General features: G+C 32.2%; 2 protein-coding genes across 3 annotated transcripts; both read right to left on the bottom strand.

The window, feature by feature from the left end:
* Positions 1 to 475: 475 nt before the first annotated feature.
* Positions 476 to 13,192, bottom strand: LOC8283923 (isoamylase 1, chloroplastic). Of its 2 annotated transcripts, XM_048373009.1 has the most exons (18): positions 12,694 to 13,192; positions 12,395 to 12,577; positions 12,209 to 12,304; positions 11,412 to 11,564; positions 10,137 to 10,228; positions 9,217 to 9,358; positions 9,037 to 9,144; positions 8,347 to 8,432; positions 7,593 to 7,664; positions 7,372 to 7,498; positions 6,114 to 6,200; positions 4,845 to 4,937; positions 3,734 to 3,892; positions 3,055 to 3,138; positions 2,555 to 2,635; positions 2,391 to 2,473; positions 2,186 to 2,303; positions 476 to 905 (listed from the first exon to the last, which is right to left on the bottom strand). In XM_048373009.1, exons 1-18 carry the CDS (start codon positions 13,057 to 13,059, stop codon positions 642 to 644), a joined length of 2,394 nt encoding a protein of 797 aa, XP_048228966.1. In that variant the 5' UTR covers positions 13,060 to 13,192; the 3' UTR covers positions 476 to 641. The 2 variants fall into 2 exon arrangements, with proteins under 2 accessions (XP_048228966.1, XP_048228967.1); XM_048373010.1 differs by lacking the exons at positions 9,217 to 9,358; positions 10,137 to 10,228.
* Positions 13,193 to 15,169: 1,977 nt separating this feature from the next.
* Positions 15,170 to 19,865, bottom strand: LOC8283922 (coatomer subunit epsilon-1). The gene is made up of 7 exons (XM_002529853.4): positions 19,582 to 19,865; positions 19,376 to 19,465; positions 18,508 to 18,659; positions 16,583 to 16,718; positions 16,350 to 16,505; positions 15,941 to 16,020; positions 15,170 to 15,404 (listed from the first exon to the last, which is right to left on the bottom strand). The coding sequence occupies exons 1-7, from the start codon at positions 19,741 to 19,743 to the stop codon at positions 15,311 to 15,313; spliced, it is 870 nt and encodes a 289-aa protein (XP_002529899.1). The 5' UTR covers positions 19,744 to 19,865; the 3' UTR covers positions 15,170 to 15,310.
* Between the last annotated feature and the right edge of the window lie 264 nt (positions 19,866 to 20,129).

Genomic DNA, 20,129 nt, shown 5'->3' with positions numbered 1-20,129 from the left:
TTATTATTATATTATATTAAAAAATTATTAATAAAAAAAATAATAAAACATATATTTTTAATAGTAACTCCATGCTTCATCGCATTCTACCAAATATAACCTTATTTTGATTGCATATTTGGGAGAAAGGGGAGGAGCGAGAGCATGCTTTAGGCGTGGAAGCGTTTTAGAAAAAGAAATCAAAAGGGAAGTGAAAAAAAGATAAGAGTGAGACTTGTTCCATTATATTTTTTCTTTTTCAAAAGAAAGATCCTTAAAAATTGAATAAATCTCTTATTTGAGCGATTTAGCAAAATTCCAGCTCCTGGACTTTTAAAATTCATCATTTTGGTAGATATGGGATTTTAAACAATTCATGATTTTATATATTTTTTAACCCAAACAGGAAACATTTCCCAAATCCATAATGGATTTGCAAAATATTTTGAATCTCTCAAACAAAATATTACCTTATTTTGTAACTTGGGAAATAAAGTTAACTGAGAATATAGCAACTGTTTTTCACTCCATGCTTTATCTTCCCATTACAGTAACTGAATTGTAAATTTAGATAGCACTAGGCTCCATGAATGGTTTCCCAGAAATTCGAAAAAATATGTACGGCTGATATTGAAGCAGAACTTTCGAATTGTGTTCCAGGCTTAAGCAATATCGTCTGGAGAAAGGGTGAGGATTACGGAAGAGTAACTAAGCATAGGGTACAAATTTGCATCAAGAAAATGAGCATACTGTTTATAAGCAATGTCTCTGTCAGGAATGTCGCTGGAAAAGAAGTCAAATGGTGCAGGCTTGCCAGTGTCTACCAAAGGCTGCCATCTGTATCCTGGCTGTTCTGGCAGGGCGATGGTAACCGGCAAATGATTAGCGTTGAAGGCCACATAGATCTCTCCTTTTACCGAGTCATTCTGGATCAGAGGACACAAAAATAATTGATGTTAACTAACAACAAGCGCCCGCCCCCGGAAAAAAATACAAAAGAACAAAAAGGGCATTGAATCATGAATTAGCCTCGAGCTCAAGAAGCTAGAGGTAATAGCACGCAAGATTGTCGGCCGGCCACACAAAATATTTATGACAATTTAACAGGTAAGGAACTCTGAAGCAAACAAAAGGAAGAAGAAAAAAGTTATCAGCTTATGAAGACGGCGTTCCTATAATTCCAGGCTTGCAAAAAACTTTTGAACTGAATTGAAAACAGTACTCTGTAATTTGAGTCCACCTCATATATACGCAGCAGGAGTTAATTGCAGCAGCAAGAGCCAGTGCTGAGCACCGGCTATCAAAAACAGGTGATTTCAGCAGAAAGAATTTAAGAATATGCAGAAGCTAATAGAAAATGGCCAAGACACTTGAGCAACTATGGTATCAGTCAATTGCCATGAACTTTAATGGCCAAGACACTAGAGCGATTATAATAGCAATCCAGTATTAGTCAATTATTGAAAATTTTATGATTTAAAGCATCAAGCACTGATTTTGAAACCATAAGAAAAGTCGCATAGATTTAGCCATTTGGGATGCAAGAGAGGCATCCATTTATTCAGAAAGATGACCATTTATGAAGTACTATATTATTTGTAACTCAAGTCTCCAAGCTCAATCCAAGAAGATGGCAACACGGATAACCCCACCCATCCTAGCCTTAGTTAAATGTCAAGACAAACTTCTCTTCATATCAATTTTCTTTGCAAGGTTATTGCTTCAACTTGAGAGAAGTGGCAGCGAGAAGAAAATTATCTTCTTAAGACATTCTAACAAACCTGCTGCAAAAAAACCTCTATATTTTATAGAGAAACAGTAGAAAATTTTAGAACTTTTTAACTTTTCTTCTTTAATCATAAACCTCTGGTTTCACATATCTCTACTATAACTATATACATGCTCTCATATTATGTAAGAATTGTTGAACTGCACCAAGGAGGCTCTGATTGAATATAAACACATTCTTCTTTCTGTTTCATGGACAATCCCATTAATACAAAGTTATGTTGAACTATGTCCATAATTATTAATGCATTTTAAAGCCAAAAGTAATTTTCTTTTTAATCTCCACTGCTTAAGCGCTTTGCTGAGTCAATGCATGAAATTGAATTTTGGAAACAAAAGCAGTTTAATAAGAATATGGCACTGCATAGTAGAAGTCCAGGTGGGTGTTTGTGCAATGATCAACAGTAAGAGAGCATACCAGTGTAAAGGCCACAAATCGGCTTGTCTCAGACCAATCTGGCATTCCAGGAGAATGGCCATGCCACTGTAACCTCTCTGCTGTCGGGAAGTCATTCAAACCAAGGGACTCACATTCACTGCAAGATCAAAGCTCACATTATACATGGGAGAAGTAGCCAAGGAAAAAAAAACTGCATAAGCAGAAAATTATGTTTAACACTCACTGACGGAATTTGGTCATCAGGCGGCAAAATCTGTAGAAGTCTGATGAGGACTCTTCCTTCTTATCCCACCGAAAGTAGTTGATCTGCACCAAGCAGAAAATTAGTCCACAGAATTACGACTTTCTGGCGAAATTTCAGTACAGTAGTAGGGAGCAGAAGATCACATAGTTATCATGGCAATATGTATTGTTGTTTCCTCCTTTTGTATGGCCATATTCATCCCCCATATATATCATCGGAACACCCTGGTCAGAGAAAAAATCAAGCTCAGTTTGTTTACTAATAGGGATGGAAATAAGATGGGAACCATACCCTAGCCAGGACAGGGTGGGTTTAAGCAGCCACTCCATGATCCCACCCTGAATTTCCCTGAATATAAATACATATTTTTATCTTATAAATATGGAACACATAAATATAATATGTTAATTTTCCTCGACATACAACATTTATTATTCAAATTTAATCTTTATTTCTGAAAATACCTAATTATATTTAGAATATTAATTATATACATTACAAAATTTGATGGAAATAAAAAGAAATGTAACTTTAATATTTTTAGCCCAAAACTTATCATTACTCAAATATCTTCAGTCAATGGGCTACAAGAAACCATAAATAATCTCAATTTTAATATAAGAGAGTACAAACTGAACCTTACTTGCGAAACCATGAGACAGACAAAGAAATTTCGCATTTGTCGTTTCCTCAACTTCTTCACTAAAATGCTTGCAAACTCTCCTTCCTATGTGGTAATTTGATGAACATAATGAGTAAACATGAATAAGCAAGCAAAATAAACTGTGTTCTGCTAATTTAATTAAAAGAGAACAGAATGCAATAGCCCAATTTTTTCTAAGGTGTAAACACAAGGAAGAGTCGCAGTGCCACATAATCTTATTCTTTTGTGTCTTGTTCACTTGCTGCAGCCAAAATTGGGTAACCTTGCATGAAAAATCATGATAAGAGTATGCAGGCCATACAAGTACAAGGAAAGAAGATAAAGAAAACAGAGTAAAAATGCAAATTTCATCTAATTATGTAGAATAACACTTGAAGATCCTCCAAAAGCTCCAGAAGCATGCATGCACACAGATCCCCAGAAAACACGTTGACCAACACAACAAATTAAAGAAAACATTCTGATTTTTTAAAACGGATGCATTTGTCTCCATCCAAACACTCAATAAAACAGTGAACTCCAGAAACATTTTGGCATTTTCCAGTGCCTAAACCTCATACATATTATAGAAGGCCAAGGAAAACGAAAATGATAACCTTCCCACTCAAGGTAACAATAGGAGTTAGGCAAGCCTAGAAACCATCATAACTAAATTTACCTGACCACAGTTCCAGCTGTTGTTATGACTTTCCCCATCATTGTTGTCTTCCCCATTGGCCAAGTTATTTTTGTTGTTATAGGACACCAAATCAGCCAAAGTAAAACCATCATGCGCACATATGAAATTGATGCTGTTCCATGGCTTCCTTCCTCCTTCCTGATTCATTGATTTGTTTAGAAACCATGATTACAATGTTGCAGCACATAATTTGGAAAATACCATGATTTGTTTGATTATATAGCATGTTAGAAGACATCACATAGATTCAAAAGCTAGTATAGAGGCGTAAACATGCCCAGGTGCTAGGGTATGAGTAATATATATTTACACTATGGTTAAAATCCATTAAGGAATTCATTTAATTTGCAAACAGATTTAAAAAAAAATCCATTTGCAAACGAATACCTCTTTTGGTGTGTTAAATAATAACTATAGAATTCACTTTAAATGAAATGAATATTTTTTTTCAAATATAATCACCATAAGAATCCATAGAGGGAAGATATAAAAGAAAAATGAAAGAAAAAATAAAATAAAACGGTAAAGTTGAAAGGGGTATTTTGATTTTATAAAATATATTTGCTTATTGATCTAGAATTTATTTGGAAATTCTACATATTTTACAAAATTTAATTAGTTATAACCAATTCCATACATTTAATTAAGTAGAATTTTAAATGAACTTTCAATTCAACCAAATACATAAACTTAGGATTTGCAAATGAATTCTATAAATTTTATGGAATTCATTTCAACCAAAAACAAAGTTAGTAGAGTTCTCATTTATTTGGAGTGGCCAGCAACATGTCCTATCCATAAAAATTGAGCTCACATGGCCAGGTCATCTCGGGGCAAGTGGATCATCAATAATTCATTTAAACTAAAAACAATGTTAGTAGAGTTATTGCAGAAGATTTTAGCAAGGAAAGATCCAAGTAAATATAGGTTGAGACTCGATAGAATCCAATATAAGTTTTTCATTCAAACAGATGTAAGATATAAGTAAAAACGATAAGTAAATAGACAAAGAGGGCCAGACTGGCAGATAGTGAAATCAGTAGAAAATGTAACTGACATGCTAGAAAGACTAAACACTATAAAGGCATACCTGATATAGATTAGGGCTCCCACATAGGCATTCTGCAAAAGCCCCAGAAAAGCCATCTGTACCCTTGATGAACTGCCTCACAACATCCCGATACTAGAATTGATAAAAGAAAAGGAGAGAGAAAAGATGAATTAACTTGGGAGAACATCTTACTCAAAAATTGCAAATGCATAAAAATGTTCCAAGAGTATGGTCAAACTTAATTCTAGGAGATTGCAGTTTTATCATAATAAAAAAATGGTAGAAAATAATAAAAGATAAAGCAAAAAAAATTCCTTTTTCTCCGAGCTCTTGCAGTCACACTTTTTCCCTCTTGTTCTCACTCTTCTCTCCTTTGTAAATTTTCCCCATTCTTCAAATTCATATACGAAAGTAAACTCATTTATTTATAGTTGACAGTTTGACCAGAGAGATTATGGACCATTTTACGTTTTAGAGTCTAAAAAGAGAATGTAAATGTTGAGAGTGCAACATTGAATAGGGAGATTCTTAAAACATATGTAAGTTGAAAGAAGATCCTTAATCATACCTAAGTTGCTTCCAACAGAAAAAAATATGCTGGATTGGGAATTTCTGTCAGTTCAAGGACCTTGGAAGAAATTTAAAAGAAAAATTACAGATTAATAAAGGAAAAAGCCATAGGTGTCAAAACTAAGAATTGTATATATGTTGAGGTTGAAGACACTATGAAGGTGAACACTCTGAGAAGAGATCAATATAACTTTTTAAATTTCATTTTGGCCAAGACTAGTATATATAACCACTTATTTTCAAATTTTCTAGACTCTAGATTCCTCTCGAAAATGCCTCTGGTAGAAGAAGGCACTATGGGTGTGGGTATTCCTATTTATTATCTTATGCTGTCCACAAGTAATCATGAAAAATGTGAGGATTACATCCCCAAGTTCTTTGCAGTGGGAAAGCTAAAAACCTGAGGCATTCTTTTATTGATTATTAAAGAAGAAAAATGCTCACAATAATAATGTAACGAACAGTTGAAAAAGCATGAAAAAGTTATCTAAACTTGACTCTAAAGCAATAAAAAGACTCTAGACCACAACTACAATCACCAATAACAATGGAATAGTTATCATAATCTTGATAATGATAGTGACAGTTAGGCACTATTTATGACCTTGCTGTAAATGCAGAACCCATAGAACTTATGCCAAATTCAAGACTATAGAGTTTAAGGAAACAGAAGAGCATTTAAGGAATGACTTTAAAGCCAACAGATTTTGGATATCAGCACTGCATTCAGAAACCAACCTTCCCATTCCATTCTGACCATATTTGCCAATGAGGAAAGGAACCAACTTGATACAAGCCTCCAGTGTCCCATGCTTCAGCTACAAGCTATTTAAAAAAGATGGCAAAAAAAGTTAGGACCAATTAAATATCATGGCATATAAATGAATGAGACTACCTACCAGTAAATTATGATACAAATACAGGTCATATTATAATGGGGAACAACCCATTACATGAAAATACTAGAAGAAGAAACAACAACAAATAAAGTTGGAAAACGAAAACAAAAGGTGAAAAAACTATAATTGATCGAGTAAAGCAAGGAAATGGATATACTGGAACTCGTGCATTTGCAAACAAGAGTTCTGAAGGAGGCAGTAAGTGAAGGCTAAAGCAGAAGTCATCGGAGAAGATTTATGAAAAGCTTGGTGCATGAGAAGTGTAGGATGTCCAAAATCTGGCCTGAACTAGGAAAGGAAATGGAAGACTAATCAGGTGCATAAAGTGACAGAAGATATTAGTGAAAGAGAAGAATATTAAGGTGGGAGAAACTTTTATGATGGGCTATTTGATGATAGTCATTTAGAAAATCTTAGCGATATTATATATAAAAAAAATGCTAATTACACTCGACAAATTAGAACATTAAACGTCGAGGAATCTTTTGACAAGGATGAAGTGATGAAGATAGATCATCGGAATAACATGAGCAATAAAATTGGAAGTGTCGGAGGGAGGTATGGAAAGTGTGCAATTAGGTTTTTCAAACAAGATATGAATATAAAAGCAAATGCCTGAGGACTGCAATAGCACTACACTTGTTCCTATATTTAAGAAAAAAGAAAGATAAAAAAAAATTAAAAAAGAAATATCCAAAGTTGTTCAAACTATAAAAAGAGTAAAGTTAACCAGCAACTTTATGGTTAGAACAGACAAATGGAGCACAAGTTGAAGCTTGATACAACAATCTTTGAAAACAATTGAGTTTTGTGTCAGGAATATAGTTAATAAAGATGTGTCCGGAGTATGTCTAATGGACAAGGCACATCTGTCCCTAGAGCAAACACCATTACTAGCTGGAGCTGTGAGGTGAGAACATCAGAAGGTGTAAAGTTGCCTAGGAACACGACTTATGGAAGGCAAGGCATGAAAAGTAGCGGTGCCTCACAAACCTTTAATTCATGAAGTTCACAAAAGGATACATATGGAAGAAATTTTTAATTCATTAGACCTAAGTTTCAAACAAAAACTAATGAAAGAAACCTAAAGATGATACCTTTACTCCATGAAGTATTGGATCATTACTTATCATGTCAATCAATGGAGGGCTGCTAAGAGGGGTGCCAGTTGTCAGCAAGTCACCCTCTATTGGATTCCCAAAAACATTGACTGCGTCCCAAAGACTTGTAGAAGAAAACAGTGCCAACTATATAAGAAACTGAAATGCCCTTGATTGTATTACAGGTAAATGGAATACTTGAGTTTTGTAATAACAACCTGCTACCCCTAGTCATAATAGATGCAAGATCAAAGCGGAAGCCATCCACATGCATTTCCAGTACCCAATATCTGTAGCACAAGAAAGCAATATCAATAACTTCTAACCCATACAATAGCAAAAGCAAGAAAGTTTCAATTCAAGAAAGAATGAACTTTAGATCTTTTATTAGGAAAAAGGAGAAGTATCTTTTTAAATTATAGTCTCCACCTATATTGATACAAGTAAACACTTTCTTGAGACTTATTGTGTCTCTCTGCCTGTTCTATAGGAGAATATTTAGCTGAAAATCAGTATTATTAAAAGCATTATTTTATCGAATTTCCTTTAATTTAGTTTATTTCCATTAGAGGAGTATCCCTTGCTTAAATGTCTTCCTTAGCAGCCATGGCAAGTTAGAGATTTCCAGTATAAATTCCATTGCAAGCTACCACTTTAATTATGTTTCATAAGTAATAAAGCAGGGCTATATGATACACTTTTATAAGATTTTAAGGAAAAATAGAAAGTCAGGGACCGCGTAAGCAACATGTGAACACCTTCATTTTGACATTTAAAATAGTTCTTAAGGCATGGTTTTAACTGCAAGTTTAATGATTTACCAATCAATTTTCACCATCTAAAAGTATTAGTGTCTAGAAATGGACGTAACATCACACCAGAAAATATCAACAGAAAAAATGATATGTTTTCTTCCTTTTCCCCATATAATATTTGGATTAACTTGAGAATAGAGAGCTCTCATACAATTACCTTAGGCAGTCCAATATAAATTGGCGCACAATAGGATGGTTGCAATTGAATGTGTTCCCACAACCTGAATAATTATAAAACTCTCCCTGATATGGCATAACATAAAACTTAGCTCAGTGATAATACACACAAGTTCTAAATAACGGACACATCTTGAATAACAGTTTGACCCCATGGTTAAAATGGCTTACAAACTAATATAGATTAATCTGCTTAATTTATTTTGACATATTTAGTTAAGTTATGGAAACATGATGTACCAAATATAGATCAATCTCGGTCACTAAATGGACCACTAGAAAGTAGGTATGAAATCTATTTAACAATATTTTCTCACTGAAATTGCACTCTCCAAAAGGATCACAAAAATCCAAGTATTATTTCTTTTTTCTTTTAGAAAAACAATGGAAAAAAAGTTAAGGTGCAAAGGACCCACCAGAACTTAAATGGGGAAGAAAGGCCAGAATGGATGAACGAATCAGAATCAATATGCTAACTTATTCTGGACTAAATCCTAGCCAAGATATTGGATCTCTCGGAAAAAGAAAATGCAGGTGTATAGTTTCTTATTCATGCTTTAGAATCATCTGTTGGACAATTATCTACAAGTAAAGCATCATATTGTTTTACCACGTATTAAAATGATTCTTTAACATCAGAAAAAACTTGCAATAATTTCAAGCACTATACCTTAGGAGCAAGCATGTAATAGACACTGTTATCAACTCCTCTAAAAGATAAGATAGGGCCTTTCTGATTTCCTTCAGCTGTGTGATTAAAAACAACATCCATGATCACCTGATCAAGTGAATAATAATTTTCAGAAGACCTCACAAGAGAAAATTATATCACAGTGCAACTAGTTACAACCTCAATTCCTCGTTTATGTGCTTCTCTAACAAGAAACTTGAATTCATTAATTGCATCACGACCACAATTACGAGTCCCAGCAGAAGAATATCTAGTCATAGGAGAAAAGTAATTGATAGTTGAATACCCCCAAAAGTTCATCCTGGACAAGAGATGAGGTTAGAAGTTGAATGTGGAAGAGTTTGTTGGTCAGATTCATGTTGATTCTTATCTGAAATACATAATTGAACATGTTATTATGTCTTTTGTTTTAGTTTTACATAAGAAAATAGATAAATACGAATTCAACCTTCCAGAACATACTATCAATAGAGAAGAACTTTTGCTTGGTCTTATTCTAAAATAGCTGGAGAAAAAAAAAGTTCACAAGCATAAACCTAAAATAATATTGAGATGCAGTATTTCACAAAATGAGTTCAAATATCAATTAAAGCCTGAAGATTTTCTAGCAAGTAATAAGTTCTCAGGACACAGAGCCCATTTGCCATAATTCTACATGAAAAATAATATAATGTTTCAGCATAACAAAAAACAAAAAACAGAGTAATTGCAAATGATCAGATTTTCTAGATGACGGCAGAAGAAGATTGGACATTTGATTATGGTATGACCAAGAATTATATTCACTATCTACAGTGCAAGAGAAGTCAATCTAGTTTTAGATACAGCTGACGGAGAAAGACAACAAAGAAAAGATAATCATAAGATAGCATTCAATTCAAATGACGTGAAGTAATCAGCACCGAAACAGAGTTGCAATCTTTCATTGTCAAAGTATCTAAAATTTGGACAGCCTATATCTTCAGAATTGGGTAAATTATGGGCTGCAAATTTGACATTGAATTATCTGAAATGTTCACCAGCTAATCAATCTCGCATGCTACTCCAAAAAATACCATCAAAAGTCAAAGTGTCCATACTTGTAATCACCCAAGACAGAATTGTAACTGTAGTACTCCAGCTCATTGAACTCATGGCATGGCATTAACTCTATACAGTTGACACCAAGTTCCTGGAAAATCAGTAAATGCCCATAAGAAATTGAAGAACTTTACATAATTTGTGACCAGATGCACAGCAGCAACTCCAATTAAATCATCAAAGCCTTCAGGAAAATACCAATATATATTTCATTCATTTCAAGGGAATTCCCAGGTCATATTTGCAATGCTTAAGGAATTAAAGAGATCCACATATTTCAAGCAACTCGCAAAGGCCACAAGATCGATAGTCTGAAAAGGATGAATAATGTTCTTTTCTCTCTGTCGTATGAAAAAAGGAAAGATCCAGATGATATTAGCTGAAAAGAGTACAATAATCCACCATAGATATTAGGATCAGAGAAGATACTTGATGAAGGTTCCATCTCTTCCCTTTTCAGCAACGAAAGGCAATTAAGGTAAACTGAAGCATAAAGCAGGTAATTAAGACCAAGCAAGTCCATCAGACTTGGGCCAATTTCTATCTGAATTTGATAACCAATTTCAAGAAGTCTAAGGGCTATTATGGTTCAAAGCAAGTGAGCTTAGAAGTTGGATCTCTTTAGACCTAGGGTCAATGGCTTCGTTTGTTATGGGAGGAGTACAATGTCAAAGGAAGGTATTAATAAGGTTGAATGGGGGGGCATCTATTATATATGCATTACATTCAGCTGCTTCCTCTTTTCTGAGTTATGTCCAGGTCTATTTCTTACAAACTCACCATTATCTGCATAGCTAGATAATGAGAACTTTATAGTCTATACTTCAAATAATTGCAATTTCTGGAGAAATGAGAATGCTTTAATTTGCAAAGTAGTATTAGACTTAAAAAATGACATGGGAAAATTATATTACTCGTTCATAAAGAAGGGGGTAAAAGGAAAAGGCTTCCCAAGATGCGGAAGAGTATGCCTTGCACAAACCCTGGTCAGTGCGTTGATGTATCTCAACTTAACCTAGTATTGGATGGAATCTTACATCAAGCTATAAAGGATTTTCGGTCAAATTTGAAAAACCAAATTATGGAAATGATAAGTGGACGATAATACATGCCTCTTTCTCAGTTGTAGGTGTTGTCAAGAATATACAGGATGCATAATGAGATTGATAGCAGTTAGCTTTAGGAAATAAAAGTATTTATACTGCTCCTCTTTTCTTATCATTAAGTAATTAATTTCCAAGGAAGTGTCATGATAGAAGTACATCAGAACCTACTTTCAAGTGATCAAGCTTTTCGACAGTAGCGAGATATGTCCCTGGGAATTCAGTCCTGCTCGATTCGTGCCGTGTAAAACCTCGAACATGCATTTCGTATATCACTAGATCTTTCTGGGGATATTTTAATGGTAAATCTCCTTCCCAGTCAAACTGCAAATATAAAAACGCTAAATTCTTAATATCACATTCAAGCAATAACCAATTGCATAATGTCCAAATTCGATATAAAAAATACCAAATAAGAAGTCAGACCAGAAAGAAAATTGACTAAATATCACAAATATAAGTATAGTAAAACAAAATGTAAAGCAATTAAATTGCAAGAAATTTAAAGCAAAGTCTGAAACAATCATTTGAAAAAACAAATGAGGATTAGTCAACTTAATTTGGTTTCTACTCCATAAGCATATCAACAATGAGACTTGGAATGTTTACATCAATCAAGCATAATTGAACCTGAAACAGTGGTTTACTTTTGTAATCCAATCTATATTTAAAACCAACCAAGCTCAATTGTGCCTGTGTTTATATGTTTATATGTGTGTCTGTATGTGCATGTATGTATTCCAAATTATTACATTGGTATCCAAGCCAAACAAAGAAAACAGGTTCTAAAGAATCAATTCATTTCGCGAATACATTTTCTTAACTGGATAGTTACTTGCCAAGCAATTCTTTTCACTCCAAACACATTGTATTGTGCAGAAATTCATTGCAAAACTTAGTATGGTTAACAATAAAGGCATTGAATAAAAGACAAGTCAAGTGATTTAATTATGCAAATGAATGAGTACCTCAGCTTGAGAAGCAGAGGGTATCATACCAGCCATTTGAGGCCAGCAATTATCACCAGGTCCTAAAACACCAAATTCTCCTCTGCTTATTACTGCCTACACAAAATTAAACAATAAAAACTCCTGTTAAATTTTTGTTATGAAAATAAAATCATAATAGAAAAGAAAAAGGTAAACAGTACTAACTTTTGCATAAGGATCTAATACAATTTGAGAAGAATCAAAATAATGTCCATCATGAGGAGATAAAACTCCATCAAATCTATAACCATACAACGTATCTTTAAAATCTCCTTTGAGAAACACATGCCAAATGTCTCCTGTTCTATTCCTTACTGGATCAAGAGCTATCTCCTCACTAACTCGATTCTGCATCACCAAATGTTACATTAGTAATTTTCATTCTTTTTTCTAATATATATATACAGTATGTAAAATAATTTAAAAGAAGAAAAAGAAAAAAGAGAGCGAGATGCTAACTTCACCTGAGTCAAATCATCGAGAGAAATCAAACAGAGAGAAGCGGAAACAGCATCGGAAGAATAAATAGCGAAATTAACTCCACCGTCAGCAATAGTTGCACCAAACGGCGCCGGATGACCCTCGGAGACTTGATATCTCCGAAACTTAGGTTTATCAACGACCACCGCAGTCTCCACCTCATCCCTTCTAGCGGCTTTAGTGACTACAGAGTAATAGCATCTGCTTCTGATTCTGATTCTGATTCTGCTTGTGCTTGTGAAGTTAACAAACTCACCACATTCCTTCTCCTTGTTGTTTTTGTTGCAGTAAGAATTGAGGACAGGAACAGATAGAGAACGTGAACTAGTAGCAAACTGAATCAACTCCATTATTGTTAACTGACCATGATCATAGAATGAGCCTTTTTTTTTTTTTTTTGTTAAGTCAGCTGAAATATGTGGACTTGTTTTGGTTTTTAGGCCATTGGTCTGCTCAACACTCGATAACGGAACCTGAATTATACTGTAACGCAAGGAATAATTATAAATTTTTAGTATCTTTTAACTATTAGATTTTTTATATTTTGCAATTTTAATTATTATTATTTTTATTCAAATATATAAATTTATTAATATATATATTATATTATATATCTCTTACAAATTTTATAAATTAAAATAATAATTTATTTTATTTTATACATAAAATGATCTAAATATTTTTATTTATTCTTATTTATAATTTTTTTCTTTTCTCTTAAATTCTTTTATTTTCTTATGCTTTTATAAAATTTTCTTTTAGTACTGAAATAAATGTTGGATTAAATTATTTTAATTTTTATTCATTTAAAAAAATATATTTACTCATCATCTTTGATCTCTAAAATTTATCTTCTTAGAATATTTAATACCATTCTCTTTCTTCTTTTAATAGTTTTAAGGTAAAAGAATATATCTTATTTTTAACTTTTGAGGTGAATGTATAAGAATAAATAAATAAAATTTAATTTTTTTAATTTATATTTAAATGAATAAAAAAATAAAATAATTCTTATTTTTTCTTTTAATCTTTTGAGAAATAAATGAATTTAAAAAAATAGTGTTGAAAATGGATAAAAATAAAAAAATAAAAAATATAAAAAATATATAATATTAATTTAAAAAAAAAGTATTCAAATCAATTTACTATTCAAAATAAGTCAAATAAAGTGTGAAACTGGTTAAAAATACTACATTGAACATTTTTAGCATGTTCAAAAACTTAATTGAATAAAAATAATTTAGAACTAATATAGAAAAGATGAAAAAATTTAAATACCAAATTTGTAACTTTAGCGTCTTTCTTTTATTTTTTTTATTCTTTTCCTTCTAGAATGATCAAGCGGGTTCAGTTTTGATATATGAATATATACTTTTTAATATTTTATATTAATTATTAAATAAGAAAGATATAAAGTTATATCTATAGAACACCGTCATTTTTAATTTAAATATATATTAGACATATATATTATATATATATCATTTTATTTATATATTAATAATTTGGAAGTATAATGTATATCTTATATATATTGTTATGTATTTTATATATTTATCTAATTATACGTAAAATTCAGGAATTTAATAAAATACTTCCATAAATTCACTATTTATTGCCACGATGATAATAAGATTTCATAAATTTACTTTCTCCAAGTACCAAAAGGGCCAAAAAGAAAAATACAAATCTTGATTGTTAAAGTAGTTTTTTTTTTTGTTTTTCTAAAGGAAATCGATTGCTAAATTAGTTCTTGCTCCACGTAATCATTTTTAGGAGAAAATATAAAAAATGTAATTAAACATTTTTTTATTTATTAATATATAACTTTTTATCATTAATTTCCTTTTCCATTTCAAACCATCCTAACTAATATTTTTATTTTTTATAATAATTATAAAATACTATTAAACTTTTTCCTGAGCAATTAAATGCTATTAAACTAACTAATAGAATTGTCTTAAAATCTATTTCAGCTTATTTTCTTATTCAACTAAAAATGCATGATAATACTTTTAATTGATAATTTATTACAATTAATTGTACAATAAACTATATAATAATTTTATTATATTAATAAAAATGATAATGATATTAATCAAAAAGTAATAAAGTGAAAAAACAAAGACTAAGACCACATGCTCAAAATGATAAAAAGGAAAAGAAAATGTAACCCCCAGATATTCTACTGTACTTTTCCTTTTTTTCTTATTTTCTTTCTTTTTCTACTTTTCCACCAGATTTCAAAAAGGAGAAACGACAACGAACTGAAAGAATTTCTGAAAGCGTTATTTATAAGCAAATACAATCTTCTGAAATAGAATGCAAATCCAGATTTTTGAAAAGCTTCCAGAGTTCTCTCAGGTTTAGTAATAATAGGAGAAGCGGAATGATAATGGAAAGGATGCATGTCCCCTTAAAAATTTATGCAACAAATACTGAAAACCATGACAACAAAAATGAGATCAGTACAAACATTTGATATATCAATTACTCTTTCCCCTGAAAAATTGTATATTCGTAGTAAGGTCTACACAACCGGGACGAGAACAGCTGTAACCAAGGTGAAACAATGCTGTTCTCCAAAAACTAAATGCCATATCAAGCAACTGATTGGACTGCTCTTTCGAAATTCTCTTCAGCAGATGATGAGCGTCTAACAAGCATATGGTCTGGATGAGAAAGTTTCAATTGGCTGCAAAACAATCGTTAGAAGAAGGAAGTCATTTCCCACTACAATATTACACCAGGAGCTCTAGTACATGCATGCATCCAAGAGGTATCAGGCAAATGAAAAGCTTTGATTTGGTCGGTTAGTTCGAAGCCTAACCACATGGGTCGATATGAAATTAACCCAGTTATGCTTTCAACAAAAGCCAGTTATCATGCCCAAGGTGACTTCGATCACATGTGGATAAGCAAAGCAACTGATATGTTGTTCAAAACTAATTGTCAGGTGTTTCCTTTTGTAGTTATTTTACACACATGCAGGTCATAAATGTTTCTTTTTATTTGCCAGTGTCAGGAAAATAGTTCATCACTATAGCTGCACCACAAAAAGAATAAGCACACTAAATGACCAGCTGGACTTATCCATCATGCATCTTTTTATTTCATGTTCCGTACGAGCATTTATAAAGGTGTTTGGCTTCAAGAAGCATTTCCATTTCCGTTATTCACAATCTAACATGAAAATGGGATAAATTTGGAGAGCATGAATAGATACTTTACCTGAGATAGCGTGAAGAGGGTTTACCGAGGTGTAGACTGCACACTATCAGATTGGCTAAAGTCTCTGGATCCTTTGCATCCTATGCCAGTTTAAAAACAAAAACCCTACTCACTTTTAATTTAGAAAAAAAATTATACATTGAATTGAACTTTTGGAACTAGGTGATGAAGGCATAAACAGTAGAGAGAATCATATGGCAATAAATTGACAACAAACTGTACAATTTAGGTATATGTTTACACAAATCACAAAATCTGCATACAAGCACCAATTATGCATGTGCTACAGTATTATACCCACTAACAGCTGTAAATATATGTCAAAGAGATGGGTAAGCAAACAAGCCATGAAGTTACCAATTATAGAGAGAGAGAGAGAGAGAGAGAGAGTTCATTAATTCTAACTTGCCTTGTTTAGCGCTTCAAGTAACAATGTTTCAGCATCATCAAAGTTTGCCATGTGCATGAAACAAACTGCCTTCCCATTCAAGATCAAGTTTGTCATAGGATACTTCTCGGAGAAATCTTGGAAGATGAGATTTGCTTCCTTTACCTTTGCACCACCCTGAATTGCACAATAATAGATTATTAGAATATTGTCAATGCCTTGTAACAATTACAATGACAAACAATTTCACATACAACTGCCAGGTTCAACCATGCCATTGCAAGTTGAGTCAGTGTGTGATCCTCATCGATCTGCTGCATGTGCCTCAGCTGTTTCTCTGCAAAATCTGACCTGTGCATCTTGAGGAATATTTGGACATTCAAAGCATGCCTGAAAAAGAAACACGATGTTTAATCCATGCACAATGCTAAAGCAACTCTATGATTATTTATCCTGAAACTTGTTTTCATACACAAATATCTTTACAACTTTAGACACAGGACATATCAGTTTTCTTACAACTAAAATGCCAATTTGCCCCCTGAACTTGGAATCAACGGGCAATCAGCTCAGATTTTAATTTTCTAGTCACTTTACTCAGCAACTTGGCAAAAATAGTCAATTCAACCCAATTAGAAGACTTACTCAATACGAAAAGTTCAATTTGGTCCTTGAACTTCATACTGAATGTCAAATTATATAAAGATGGATTTTTATTGAGTTAAAGTAAATTCTTTAATTTTAACGCAATTTATTCATATGATTTAATAAAATAATTAGATAATATTTTTAATTAAAAAATTTAAATTAAATAATATTATCGAACTGATATAAGATTATGCTTTTACAAAAATAGAATAAAATCTTATATTGTAACAATATTTAGTTTTAGTTTTTAATAAAGTAATGATTTAATTAGTATTTGAGATCTTCACCCGATGGTCATATAAATAATTTAGAAAATTATAAAAAAATATTTCAAATAAGTTTTGGTAATATTACATTAAATGATTTTATAGATGTTCCGCTTTCTTCAGGTCAAGATCTAAACCAAATTTGAGACTGAAAAATTATTAAATTATTATTCTTCTATTAGAAACTAAGACTAAATATTGCTAAAATGTAAGATTTTGTTCTAAATTTATAAAAGCATAATCTTGTATGAGTTTGGTAATAATATTTAATTTACGTTTTTTAATTAAATATATTATTTAATTATTTTTATTAGATAATTATAGTAGATTGCACTATAATTATTTAATTTTACTCTAGCTTGATAAAAAGTTACTTTTATAAAACTTGATATTTAGTATAAAGTTAAAGGACCAAATTGAATTTTGTATTGACTAAATAATTTGATTGAGCTGAATTGACTATTTTTGCCAAGTTGCTGAGTAAATTGGCCAGGAAATTAAAATATGAGCTAATTGCCCATTGACTCCAAGTTCAGGGGGTAAATTGGCACTTTAACCGTTTTCTTCATTTTTCTTGGAAAACACTAAGATGATGTCCCAAAAAACTCATTATTGAAAGAGAACACACTCCCATTCAAATCCCAGATTGCTCCAATCACTTTATGTAAAACACTTGTTGTATAGCTCAGCACAACAACCAAACACGTTGCATTTTCTTGACAGCTCTTATTCCAAACCATAAATTTAGTATGAGCAAACACATTACATTTTCTTTACTGTCACTTGGCTGAAACCAAGAATTTAGTTTGAGCAAAAGAGCTTACTAAGCTTGGAGCCATACTCCTTTAAGTATGCCTTCCCTAGAGTTAGACACATAACTCTATATAATTCCTTTTTCAATCAGCTTCATCAATCTACTAGAAATAGCTAACTAGCCATGCAAAAACTCTAGTCGTTTTAATCCTTCAACAAGGACAATAAGGAGTAAAGAGATTGAGGGCATGACCAGCAAAAGTGTACTAAATGCACCGAAGAATTCCTAATTAGTAGCATAGTCAGGGAAGTGCTTGATTCCCAATGCAGATTGTAAGATTCAGGACTCAAACAACCAACCATTGCAGAAGAACAGATTAACAGCAACAAAATATAAATGTTTGAGTAGTGGCACTTCTAAGAATGAATAAGAACAAAGAAAAAGCTAAACATTGTAGGGATGGATTTGCAGATATCTATAATTACAAAGTCTAAGCCAAAATTGAACTTACAATTCCATGGTTCCTCCAGCATTGGTGTGTTTAAGAGCCTCATTATAGTCTTCTTCGTGCATGAATATGGTTCCAGCAATCAGCCTCAAAGTAGCATTATTTGCATAGGTTGAATCAGCTAGCCACCCTTTCAAACTTGAAATAGTGGACTCCTGAACAATTCGAAACCAGTTACTGCAGTGCTAAACTATACATCTCTCGAGGTTCCAAATTATTATAATATACAGTTAGACTTTCAAACCTAATATCATTTTCTCTTGGTTATACTGGTAATCAAAATGCAGAATCGTTGAAGAAGTAGAAAGCATGCAGAAGAAAGCAAATAATAACTAACTACACATCTTCTTTAATTTTTTAACCAAAATCTAATTCAATTCCATTGCATTCTAGTATATTCTCACTGTTGGAAAGCTCATAAGTTCTTAGAACTCCATTCTTTCAATTGAACAAAAAGAGAAGCTTCTGAAACGAATCAAAATTTATTAAATTCACATGATTTAGTCTAAATAATGCCAATCACATTTTCATTACAATTTACATTCACAATAGAAAAAAGGACCAACCGGGATTTGGCCCATAAATTAAAGGGTATAAATAAAATCGAAATCTCTCTTTATGCATGCTAAGCCAATTCCAAAATGACACATTAAAAAATCAAACACTGCCAAAACCAAACTCAAACCAGTAGATCCAGAGTCAATATACAAATCCCAATTCAATTTGAAGCGCTTACCAATCAAACCAAACAAAAGAACCATAAATTAATCTAATAAAATAAAAACACAATCAGACTCAGATCTCATACTTCAAAACAAAACAAATCATGAAATGAAAAAATTAAATTGCTAGAGATCGAGCACAATTAAACCTTATTTAAAGGGCTAGAGAGATACAAAGCCAACAATTTCACTGCTTGAAGAGGAGTAGGCGCAGAATCGTCGATCTCATTGATCACCAACTGCAAAACAAAATAATAATAATAATAATAACAATTATTTTTTTGATTTAATAAAGAAGCACAAATTAGAGTTCAAAAAATAAAATAAACAGAAGAAAATGGAAAGGGGTTGAAACCTGATAGCTCCCAAGGGCAATGTAAGAGCGATAAACAATGCAATCACGCTCTACGACGTCGTCTGGAGAAAGATTAGGTATGTCGCTGCTGTTGATAGCAGCCTGATAAGCTCCCAAGTAGAAGTTGTTTCGTAGAGTGAAGAGGTGATCTGGTGCTGCCATTCTTCCTTTCTACTGATTTTATTTTTGTTAGATCTGCAGATTTAGAATTTTATTTCAAGATCCTTCTGCAGTTCTGCTGTTCTATAAGCAACGGACTTTTTTTCTTTTTTATATTTTTGCTAATTCAATTGTTAGATAATTACCCAAAAGCCCTAAAATTTATCCAATTTACAAAATAGGATCCTCACTCAAATATATATACGAAAAGAAGATTATCCCAACCGTCGGTCATTTCTTAGAATCTAACCGTATATATGAGTTTATAAATCTATTAATTTTAAATTTAAATCATTGATAATATATCTGTTCAACAAAAAATCATTGAAAATGTCAGTTAATTGGTACTGCTTTTTCAAGAATTAATCTTTATCTCTAAAATTTAAATA

Source organism: Ricinus communis, chromosome 4 (genome assembly GCF_019578655.1).
Source record: "Ricinus communis isolate WT05 ecotype wild-type chromosome 4, ASM1957865v1, whole genome shotgun sequence".
Lineage (NCBI taxonomy): Eukaryota > Viridiplantae > Streptophyta > Magnoliopsida > Malpighiales > Euphorbiaceae > Ricinus > Ricinus communis.
This window is presented reverse-complemented; position numbering and strand designations above follow the sequence as displayed.

What these genes read in the sequence shown, in the direction of transcription:
- LOC8283922 (XM_002529853.4), bottom strand. Translation starts at nt 19,743, where the DNA reads ATGGCAGCACCAGATCACCTCTTCACTCTACGAAACAACTTCTACTTG. An exon ending in GCTGGAGGAACCATGGAATT is followed by an intron (nt 16,719 to 18,507) that starts GTAAGTTCAATT and finishes TTTCTTTTTCAG; the next exon opens with GCATGCTTTGAATGTCCAAA. An exon ending in CATGGTTGAACCTGGCAGTT is followed by an intron (nt 16,506 to 16,582) that starts GTATGTGAAATT and finishes TGTGCAATTCAG; the next exon opens with GGTGGTGCAAAGGTAAAGGA.
- LOC8283923 (XM_048373009.1), bottom strand. Translation starts at nt 13,059, where the DNA reads ATGGAGTTGATTCAGTTTGCTACTAGTTCACGTTCTCTATCTGTTCCT. An exon ending in CAATACTTCATGGAGTAAAG is followed by an intron (nt 6,201 to 7,371) that starts GTATCATCTTTA and finishes TTTTTTAAATAG; the next exon opens with CTTGTAGCTGAAGCATGGGA. An exon ending in GGTCAGAATGGAATGGGAAG is followed by an intron (nt 4,938 to 6,113) that starts GTTGGTTTCTGA and finishes TATCAATTCTAG; the next exon opens with TATCGGGATGTTGTGAGGCA.